At 34.2% G+C, this 11,676-nt stretch overlaps 1 protein-coding gene across 1 annotated transcript; it reads right to left on the bottom strand.

Moving 5' to 3' along the window:
* Positions 1-467: 467 nt before the first annotated feature.
* On the bottom strand, positions 468-3,988 carry LOC128651812 (uncharacterized). The gene is made up of 2 exons (XM_053704793.1): positions 3,771-3,988; positions 468-1,917 (listed from the first exon to the last, which is right to left on the bottom strand). Exon 2 carries the CDS (start codon positions 1,899-1,901, stop codon positions 1,296-1,298), a length of 606 nt encoding a protein of 201 aa, XP_053560768.1. The 5' UTR covers positions 1,902-1,917; positions 3,771-3,988; the 3' UTR covers positions 468-1,295.
* Positions 3,989-11,676: the final 7,688 nt, after the last annotated feature.

Below are 11,676 nucleotides of genomic sequence, written 5' to 3'. Positions count from 1 at the left end.
ATTACAAAGTACAGTTACACTCATAATAACACCATCTAATAAAAAATATTCAAAAAAAATTGCACAAAAAAGTTATAAGGGCTCAACGATATGAGGTCTGAGATATTGTGTTTAAAAAAAAAATTCAGGCAAAGAGCTTTATATATATATATATATATATATATAAAAGGATAGAAGAAGGCACTCACTGGTCTTTTAGTGAATAGGTTTTAATGGATAAAGCGTGACGTTTCGGGGGGACACTCCCCTTCCTCACCTTTAAACAGTGTAAGCCCCTCCCCCAGTGAAAAATTGCTCCAAAAAGGTTACCTTAAGGCAAAAAATAAACTGTAAAATTTTTGCAGACTTTGCTTACGCCCCAAGTCTCAGTGATGTAAAAGATATATATGCTAAATTTCAAGAAGATTGGATAATATTTAGAGGTTGCACGCTTTGATCTGTTTTGTAAAAGTAGGCAAAAAATACGATTTTTAAATGTTAATTACTTTTATTGGGAAAATTAGAAATCACAAACTTAAAATACTATTAAAACTATACACTAAGATTAATAGGTAATATGATAGGCAAAACATGTGTTATATTAATCAACTTTGAACGATGCAATCCCTTGTTTTGTTTGCTTGGTGATGACTTTTCTGTGATGCTCGACTACAATCAACAAGAATTGTTTTTGTTGTTCATCCCTGACCGATTTGTTATAATTTTTTATCAGAGCAATTCCTCTTTCTGCGGTATCATTGACAACCTTAAGATCGTTCACATAGCTTCTTAGAGAATCAATGCAGAATTCTGTCACGTCGTGGATCCCAAACAATTCAAAGAACATTTTTTTTTTTTTAGTAACGAAATGGCTCAGGTCTTTTCCTTCAAAAACCATGTTTTTACCCTCTAATTGTTTCACTTCTTTTTTCTTTGCAGGTTTGGTTTCTAAATTTTTAGTCATATTTTCCTTAACAGCCTGAGTAATACGTTCGTCCAAAAAAGCCAATCCTACGTTTGTTTATGACAGATACCAAAGGTGTCTCTTAGCAACTGCGAGAGCACATTTTTTGACGTCTGCATCTGGGTAAGTGCTCAGAAGCTGTAGCAAATCCAAATCATTCTTTGGAGCCCATCGACTTACAATTGCCTCATGCCAAAAGTGAACATATATGAGGCTGACAAAATGTGCAACCCGTTTCATTCCTTCCAATTGCCATTGAGGAATATTCAACTGTTTAGTGAAGAGGACAATTTTAAGTGCATATATTGCCTTTGCCATCCACCTTGCTTGATGCAGTGCCCAATCTAGGACTTCAACGTAATTTTTTCGTTGCTGGAGGCGAAAACTCAGCCTCTTCGTCACTATGTGCTCGTGATGATGGAGATGAGTCTTCCAGTATAACTGTCTTATTGATTTCAGTGATAGCTTTGTACTGTTTATTCTTATATGAATCTTTTTTGTCTTCTTTTGTACACTTAGTTCTTATTTTCGAAGCGAAAACCTTGTCTACTCCACTCATTGAAGAACTCATACGATCTTCTCTTTGTGACCTAAGAAATTCTTTATCTTCTTGTGATACTCTATTCATGTCCATCATATTTTGCCGGGAAATGTCAAATAACTCAACGAGATCAACTTTCCAAATCTGCCGTTTCACATTTGCTTTATCCGTGTTTCTCGATTTCTCTTTACCCAGATTTTGGTATTCTTTGTACAGCTTCTGTATACCAGCACGGATATTCTCCCCCGTCTTAACAGGAATATTTGCTTTCCTCCACACTTCCTGTAGTTTAGTCCTGATAGATTTAGCAGCATCCGAAAGTGTTTCTTTCATTTCCTTGTGATGGTAAATAAAAACTAAAAGTACTTGTTCCTTTGAAGGGAGCCGAGCTCCTAAAAACTCACCACTGGTTCCCATTTTAAAGTTCAATTACCTGCAAAAGATTAAACAAATACATGAGAAGACCATTAGTGTAAAGCACTTCAATGTTAGAAATTTCACTAGTTTGTGATAAAAGTGATCAATGTGTGCAACCCCTAAATATTATCCAATCTTCTTGAAATTTGGCATATATATCTTTTACATCACTGAGACTCGGGGCGTAAGCAAAGTCATATGAAAATCACATCTTAGGAAAAATGAAACACCCTAATATATATATATATATATATATATATATATATATATATATATATATATATATATAAATGTATGGGGGAAAAATACGAACACAAAATTCTAAGTTCAGCTTTTTGCGCTCATCAGGTTAGGTGCAAAAAGCTTACTTTTAGTGCAGTTAATACTCAAGCGAGAATGTTAAATAACGCTCCACTTGCAATCTGGCCCATAATTAGTCAGCTCCAGTAAAGCAATATACTTGTTCACTCGCTGTTTTCAGCACCAGACTGGCAGAGAATAACAGTTTATTAGAGACTAATAATTCATACATAACTCCAATTAAATTAGTTTTTCATTTTAATAAACAAAGTTAAAAAAAAAAAAAAACCTTTTATTTGTATTATTTATTTTGCCTTGTTGTACTGAAATGTATCTTTAATGTTTTCTACTCCCTCCAAAAACATATTAAGTATCTTGGAATTTATGTGACCCTACAACATGCCACAGTATAATTTCACAGATCAGTGCAGGAGCACTGACTGATTAATAACCTGTGTAAACAATAGAAATATATAAAAAATATGTTTAATTACATAAGTGAAAGAGTAAAATGAAATGAAATGATTTGCACACATAAAAGCGCTGATCAGGCGCGATATTGAAGTGTAGTATACATATTAACAACAATGTAATAAAAAAAATAAAAAAAACACAGTGTAAATACAGCACAAACATTTATAAATGCATAATTATTTTTAACCAATATTTACCATTGGATCTAATAGGAACATTAATGTCTATTTTTTATTGTTACATCTAAAGAGGGCATTTCGAAATTCTTTATATTTTTGTAAGAAACAAAGCGAATGATCATTTGCATAAAAAAATAAATAAAAAAAATGTTTTTCATTATTTGTGGGGGCTTGCTCTTGTCCACCAATATGCTCCAAGAATTGCGTCATAAAAGAATGTATACTGGACTCATTTGTGCACAAGCTGAATTTTGTTTTGCTGGTTGTTTTTTTTTTTTTTGTTGTTTGTTTATTTATAATTAGAAACAATATGAACACCACACATTTTTAAAGTTTGTGGAGATATATTTATCATGTCTAGGAGCTGATTGTTCCATATATCCTTCCATGTATCTTGTTTATTTTAGTTTTACATAAAGATCAGTAATGGAACAAATTTAAAAGGTGTAATGAATAAAAAAAAATCAACAATTTCAAGCACTATATATGTAAAAGTTTCATAAATATCATCCTAGTGACGATAATAGAAGATTTAAAAAATGCTCAGGGAGATCATAATGAGACTTTTACAATAAAAAAGTCAAAAAATAAGATTATATAATGTTTTAAGTTATGTTACAATAAAGCTAAGCCAGATATATCTTCAGTCAAAATGTGTGCCTTTTAACAAGGATTTTGCATCATCTAAAATAGTACCAATGTAACTTTAAAAGTCTAATATTCTGTTATCAAAAAGAAGACACTAAAAGCTTCTTCAGTGAGCTTATTCTGTGGGACACATACATATGAAATATATATTAGGATTAGTCAAATGGAATTAATGTTTCCAATATTGCCTTAAGCTGGCTTCTATGCATCAGATCTGTATGATATTGTTCTATATCAAGGCAGGATATTGTAGATATATATTACCCACCTGTCTCTCTGTCTTCCACCGCATGAAGCATAAAAATAAAAAAACATTTAACTAATGTATCCAGACGCTTGATGAAAAAAGGTCTTGCCCCACCCCCAAACAGATAAATATTTAAAAACCCCTTAATAATTTATTATTTAGATTTTTATTAACAGTGAGTATAGATATTTTTTCATTACTAGAAATCCTTTGTTAGAGAAAAAAAAATCAACCTCTGAACTGTCAAGGAAACCTGTAAAATACGTTCTGGCTTTTAACAGAACTAGGATGGTAACAAATCAAAAGAGAGTTAGGGCGGAAATTTCCTCAAATTCCATATACTCAGCCATATCTTGCTATCATATAACATTTTTGAAGGAAAAAATGCAGTCATGTTAAGACATATCTACGTTTCAGATGACTTGGTTAATATACACCTTGTTTGCTTACATATAAAGGTCTATATCCAGTATATTAACACATTTTCACTTCACATCTTTAAATAGTTTTTAGAAAGTGACTATCCACATTTGTAAAGATCATTGACAACATTCTTTTGAGTGTCCAAGAAACATTTTTTTTATTTTAAGGGATATTAAAGGGACATGAAACACAATTTTTTTCAGGAATCAGATAGAACATACCATTTTTATCAACTTTCTAATTTGCTTCTACAGTATTCTCAAATGTTCTTTGTTCTTTTGGTATCTTTTCTTGAAAAGCAGGGACATATGCTCAGGAGCCTGCACTTGTTTAGAGCACTATGTGGCAGCAGTTTTGAAAGAATAGTATCTATTTGCAAGAGCATTAGATGGCAGCACTATAGATAGCTACCTAGGCATCTCTTCAACAAAGAACACCAAGAATGAAGCAAATTTGTTAAAAGAAGTCAATTGGAAACTTGTTTTAAAAGTGTACGCTCTGTCTGAATCACAAAATACAATTATTGGGGTTCATACCCCTTTAAACATTAAACATTTGTTTTTATTTTAAATCATGAATATATATCTAAAAATAAAGCTTAAAAAGTGTTATGAAACTCAAAATTCAGCTTTTATGATTCACTTTTAAATGAGTTCCTGTTATCAAATTGACTTTGTTCTCTTGTTATCCTTTTCTGAAAAGCATGTTTACATATTAGCAGTAGCTGCAATGCTCTCCTGGGAGTTTGCTGGGGATTAGTGGCTACAGTCATTTCTCACTTATCATTGGCTTACCACTGTTACCAGATGTGTTCAGCTAAGTCCCAATACTGCATTGCTATTCTGGAAGTGACTATGTTATAGGCAAGCGATAGTGAAATAATAAAATACTCTAACATTAGAACATGTTGTTTTTTAACTATTTGCTAATATATAGCAATACAATTACCCAGTGAAACCAAGCAGTATGGTTTTTATTAAAACTACATGAAACCCATATTTTTTCTTTCATGATTTAGGTTGAACATACAATTTTAAACAACTTTCCAGTTTACTTGTATTATCTAATTTGTTTCATTCTCTTGGTATCATTTGTTGAAGGAGCAGCAGAGCACTACTGGTTTCTAACTGAACACATGAGTGAGCCAATGACAATCAGTATATATATGCAGCCACCAATCAGCAGCTAGAACTTAGGTTCTTTGCTGCTCCTGAGCTTACCTAGATAAACCTTTCAACAAAGGATAACAAGAGAAGGAAGCTAATTAAATAATAGAAGTAAAATGGAAAGTTATTTCAAATTATATGCTCTGTCTAAATAATGAATGTCAAATTATGACTTTCCCTTTAAGTGCTGAAACTGGGTATTGACTTACTTTCCCAATTTGACTGAAATTGTTGATTCTCTTATAAATGCAAATCTTCTACTGCCATATTTTTTTTTTTAATATATGTGACAATTAAAAAGCTTCTTCACCCCTTGGCTGCAACGGTATTAAAGGGGCATTAACCCCTTAATGACCACAATGTACCCTGTATGTCACTGGTCGTTAAAGGTTTTTTCAGGACATAATATCATAAGTCTAGCAAGAACACGCTATTAATGCACTCCCTCCAGCAGGCTTTGTGGAATAGAGCAGTCTCAACGCTGGTGGCAAGACCGCGCTATAAAACAATCAAGTCCCAAAAAAAGGCCAACGACATACAGGGTACGTCGCTGGTCCTTAAGGGGTTAAACCCAAACATTTTCTTTCATGATTCAGGTAGAAAATACAATTTTAAACAACATTCCAATTTACTTCTATTATCTAATTTGCTTCATTCTTTAGATATCCTTTGTTAAATAAATAGCAATGCACATGGGTGAGCCAATCACATGAGGCACCTATGTGCAGCCATCAATCAGAAGCTACTGAGCCTATCTAGATATGCTTTTCAGGAAAGAATATCAAGAGACTGAAACAAATTAGATAATAGAAGTAAATTAGAAAGTTGTTTAAAATGGTATTCTCTATCTGAATCATGAAAGAAAAAAATGTGGGTTTAATGTCCCTTTAAAGACAAAACCTCCTCTGTAGAAGCCGGGTGCACTAATGTGTATACTTCCTGTGCTGCACAAATGTGTATACTTCCTGTGCTGCACTAATGTGTATACTTCCTGTGCTGCACAAATGTGTATACTTCCTGTGCTGCACTAATGTGTATACTTCCTGTGCTGCACTAATGTGTATACTTCCTGTGCTGCACTAATGTGTATACTTCCTGTGCTGCACGTTACAATAGGTCAATATGAAGTTTTATAAATGTCTATTCAGCATAATAATGCCTTGCTGTATTACCTAAGCACCCATGGTTCTGAATTTTTATAACCGGTTTCCATTTCATCAAAATAAAAAAACAAGCATTCACCCAATCAGTACTATACTTCAAAAAACAATATCAATAAAACAAGCATAAAAGTTCATTGTAATTAACAATAAATATGCACTCACTGTGGGAGGTGGCAATGCACTCTATAGTAGCAGTCCCTTTAAAACCTTATTGATGTAGCCGAATAGCCAGCTTGAAAGAAGAAGACTTCAGCTTTCACAGGGACTGTCTGGCAGCATTTTCAAGGATCCCCTATGTAAGACTAGGGGCCCGATGATCTAAAGCTTTCTGGGCTGGCGAGATTCTATAAGAAAACTCACCAGTACTTAATTTCCCTGGTGGAATTTTCTAAAGTCACTTTTTACCCTGAAAACAGGGTGTCTCACTAAGGGGCGTATACTGTATTTTCGTATGGGAAGGAGATACATACATTACAAAAGTGCATAATGAAAATCATAATTTTAAAATAATATAAAATTAATAATTCAACAATTCACACAAAAATACACTGAAGAAAATTGTATTATTCAAGTGCAATAAAAATTGTAACAAAATTGTCCACCAAAATTGTTATGTAAATTACACAGGAATTAATTATATTAAATATGCACCACATTAATTGTAATTTAAGTACACTGGATGTGCAAAATGCATATACAAATTTGTACTTGTAAGTAAAAAATACAAAGTGTAATTGTTTTTTTATTGTAAAATAGTCTGAACATTGACGTTCCATTGGGCATGTATGATATTGACTCTTAAATCCAAGTGTAATTATCTAAACATTTCTGCCCTACAGAGCTTTCTGTTGTTTCTTGCTTAAAAGGTGGCAAACTTTTATCAAAATACTTCAAACACTAATTACTCTGAAAGGAAAACCTATGCATATGAAAATAACAGCAAATTTAAGGTACAGTGCAATGAAACAGTGTATTTTGAGGTTTGTCTATTTTGGTTTAACTTAGGAGATGTTAGGGGGTTTAGATGTTAGTGGGTTATTTTGCGTTAGGGGTTGGCAGTTTAGGGGTTAATAGTGTACATTGGTAGTTTGCAAAGTGGAGGCTGGCGTTTTAAGAGTTAATAGTGTAGTGCTGACTTTGCGAAGTGGGGGCTGGCTGTTTAGGGGTTAATAGTGTCATGTTTTACTATGCATTGGGTTGCTGGCATTTTAGGGGTTAATAGTGTAGTGGGGATTTTACAGTGGGCTATGTGGAGGTTTAGGGGTTCTTATAGTAGGGGTCTAATGGCGATCGGGTTTGCGTAAGTAGGGTGTTAGTTTTTTTCCAATTTTTCCTCCATTGACTTATATGAGGGAATAGGTTATCACGCGCATGATAGTGTCAGATTGACATTTTGCACTCGTCAGGTTAGCGTGAGCACAATACCTTTTTAATTTCATCTCGTTATACCAGCGCAACCCATTGAGTGCAAAAAGTTTACTGCTAGCGCAGCTAGTACACTAGTGAAAGCACTAATAAGCGCTCCACTTGTTATCTAGCCCTTAATGCCTGGGATTTTCAAGAAATTGAAACATTACAAGATTTGGTAAATGTTAAAATTTTGTAATATGTTGGGGTATATTTGGCTGTATTAAAGTATTTCAAAATGTCAAAATCATTGGGTTATTGGAGACTTTAATTAGGAGTATAAAGGATTATAAAAATAGCTTGAAGTTTTAAGGAAAAGCAACAATCTTGGATTCTTAAAGTAGATTAGGGGTTAAATATAGTATATTGTGTTGTTAAATTGATAATGGGATATTATAGATTTATAGATTTTAGAAAATAGGTTATAAATAGAGTATTTAAAATATAGTGTATTTGAAAATTTTAAGGAGATTGAGAACAATTTGGAGCATTTGGCAATGTTAAGAAGAGCTACTATTTAGATGCTTTTTATTTAAGGTAAGGGGTCCCATGTGCCGTTATATTACAGTATATTAGTTTCATTTTTAGTTATAGGAATGTCCTCTACTTGTCACCATGAAATCATTAGGGTACATTTTAGTCACTCTGTCCATAAACTATCTTGCAAGCGGCTCATTTTCCGTTGCCTGGCATTTTTGCAGTTAAATCCTGCAGGGACTGTTCTCTACATGGATCCCTCAGTGTTCCTCTTACGATTTTTGCCTGCAGCGGTCCCAGTGTTGAAAACCAGAAACACATAGGACTGTAGTTAAACCGGTATATAACACAACACTACCCAGAGAGCCGTTTGGCAATTTCAGCTCATTAGACATGTTTTGGGTGCAATGAGTGAGCAGGGATGATAAATAAGTATAAATATTATATTTGCCTGTGGGTCATGTTTAAAAATGTATTTCTCCTCTTTTTTATTCCATTTCTATCCATTCTGTGTAGACAGAAAAAAAGCTAAATAAACAGAAAAAGTGTTAAATAACATCTAATAAATATCATCAAAACTGTTTTAAATTCAATTGTAGATTTAGTGAAGAAATTGTTTTAAAGATGTTATCGTGCATTTGTTTGTAAAGTCTTGACAACGGTGTATTGTTACTGTTAATATAACATAAAAACAGGAATTCACTTCAGCTACAGAAAAAAGTGGAATCATCTCCAATTAAAATAACTATACAGGCATGGAATGTGACACTGCAGTGAAAATGCTTGACTGGCCAAGTGAGCCCATTTCCAAAACTCTGTCTTTTATCCATTCTGCCTTAGAACCTCTGAAACGATTTGAACTTTGTCTTGATTTTCAAGGTTATCAATCACATTTTAACTCCTTCTATACTTGGAAAGCAAAGTAACTAAAACTCACATCAGACAAAAATTGATCTAGCAAGTAAATTTTGAATGTGCAATTGATCTATTTATTAAAGGTAGATGTTGAATTAAATAGAAGACTGAATATGAATTACATGCTTTGGAGCAGAATGCCACAGGTTTGGAAGAAATCTGAGGATTTGGACAGATTTCCTTCAGCTGCCTTTCAAGTGGATTACATAGGTCAGTGATACTTTGTATTAAAATACAAATATATTAAAGGGACATTCAACACTGCCCACAACATTAATCTATGTTTCTAAACTAAGTCTAAAGAGCAAGCTTCAACGTTCCCCCTTTCTCTTACTTACTGCCTTCACTGTTCAATCCTTATCGATATCGTCAAAATTTGTCTCCTAATATGGCTGCTTAACTCCCCCGACTGTGACGTACAGCTCGTCTTCTTCAAACTAGCCGGCAGTTCTGTACCATTTCTCCTACTTCAATCCCAGCGCGTTCACGGGCGTTAGCGCATGCGCGATACAATAGGAACCTTAAAAGCGGAACCATAATAACCCAATAACGTAATAGAGTACTGTAAGTAATATCAGCGTAACGGAAACAACTTCTATTATTTTGGTTCCACTTTTAGAGTTCCTAGTATATTGCGCATGCGCTAACGGCCGTGAACGCGCTTGGATTTCAGTCCGGGGAATGGGGTCTCATTGGCTGCTAGTTTGAGAAAGAAGGCGAAGACGTCACGGTGGGGGGAGTTAGGAAGACATATTAGGACAACAATTTGGAAGATGTGAAAGACGATTCAACAGTGAAGGTGGTAAGTAACAGAAAGGGGGCACCTTGCAGCTTTATCCTTTTATTTAGTTTTGAAACATAGATTAATGTTGTGGGCAGTGTTGAATGTCCCTTTAATAGTGTCAGAAAGAAAAATATAATCTTTAGGCTAATTCAGCTAATCATGTTTTCTAGGTTCTTACAATGGCCTTCAAGCTTGCAGGTGTAAAAATATGAGGTTTCCTTCTGCTTAGGTTACTGCAGCAAGTCCTCCCACCATTGGGTAACCCTTCATGAGTTGTCATTTAAAGAAGTGTTTAGCAGCCAGCTGTTGGATCAATCAGTAATGTAATAAGCTGTTTGATCAGGATCAGAACTAGGCTGTAAAGCTATGTTTGCTGGGGGATGATACGATGTAGTGATTTGGTTGCACTTTATGATAATATTAAAGGTACCTTGCTGCGTGAGTGGTGATGTGTCAGTGAGAGTAGGTTCTCTGACTTAATAATGGTTTATTATAGTATGAGACAGGAACCAGAATAGTGCCTTGTTATTGGAAGGTTTTATAAAATCTTCTCCTTATCTGAATCTCAAATGGTGTCTCTCCTCTGTGTTGGTTAATGAATGTGAAAATGAGTTGCAGCAGAGAAATATGATGGGCCCTCCAATAATGGATTATTTAAAGTTTTCTGGTTTCCCAAGGTAGAACCAGGGATTGATTAACCAGCTTTCCTATCTGAAAGTCTTCTCATTGAATGACTCATTTGAAAGGGTATTGACACAAGTCTCTTGCAACTTTTACTGTTAATTACTGATTTTAGTAAGGTCAAAAGTGCATTGTTCACTCATGGTTAAGGTAGATATTGAAGCAGTCATTTGCATACATAAAAAGAGAGAAGTACTCAAACCAGGGAAGAAACAAAAGTGTAATAGCTTGCTATATGCTTCTGATGTAAACTGACTCTCATATTTATTAGGGTTGTGATTTTATTTATCAGAATACATTACATTTCCACTGTACACTTACAGTATATTATCTTTCTATTGCACCCACTGGAAGTAGTGAAAGAGACAAAAAAATAAAGTTAAAGTGATTTGTAATTCATGCATGTAGCTGTGAATACAGCATACACTGGAGAATACTTCAACAGAAGAATGGATTCTAGCAGGCCAAATATTAAAATCCAGTGTATATGAAAACAAGGCAGCTGGAACAAGAGGAATTTCAAGACTGGAGCAAACTGTTGCAGATTGCTAGGAGAATAGTTCAGTAAGCAAAGTAGGATAATGCACAGGTATTCAAAGAATAAGATAAGTTGTAGCAGAATACACAAGTATTCAGGATTAGGCAGGTAAAGAGGCAGCAGGAGGTCATACAAAAATATTCAGCAAGTGAAGGTAAAGTAGTTACTGAAGTTACTGAAGAACAAGGGGAGACGCCACTGCTGGCTACCACACTTTCCTCAGGCTCCTGACCTCTCCAGGATTTATATCAATTTTAACCTCTTACATTCAAAATTCATCACAATTATTTCAAAGACCACATAGACTCCACATAATGCACAACTAGACTCATTGTAATTGAAGGGATGGCATTACTAAAGTGAGACACTCAAC

Source organism: Bombina bombina, chromosome 3 (genome assembly GCF_027579735.1).
Source record: "Bombina bombina isolate aBomBom1 chromosome 3, aBomBom1.pri, whole genome shotgun sequence".
NCBI lineage: Eukaryota > Metazoa > Chordata > Amphibia > Anura > Bombinatoridae > Bombina > Bombina bombina.
Note: the sequence above shows the minus strand (reverse complement) of the source record. Positions and strands in the feature narration are given on the sequence as shown.

Bases quoted from the DNA above. Each gene is read 5' to 3' on its own strand.
- LOC128651812 (XM_053704793.1), bottom strand. From the start codon at position 1,901: ATGGGAACCAGTGGTGAGTTTTTAGGAGCTCGGCTCCCTTCAAAGGAA.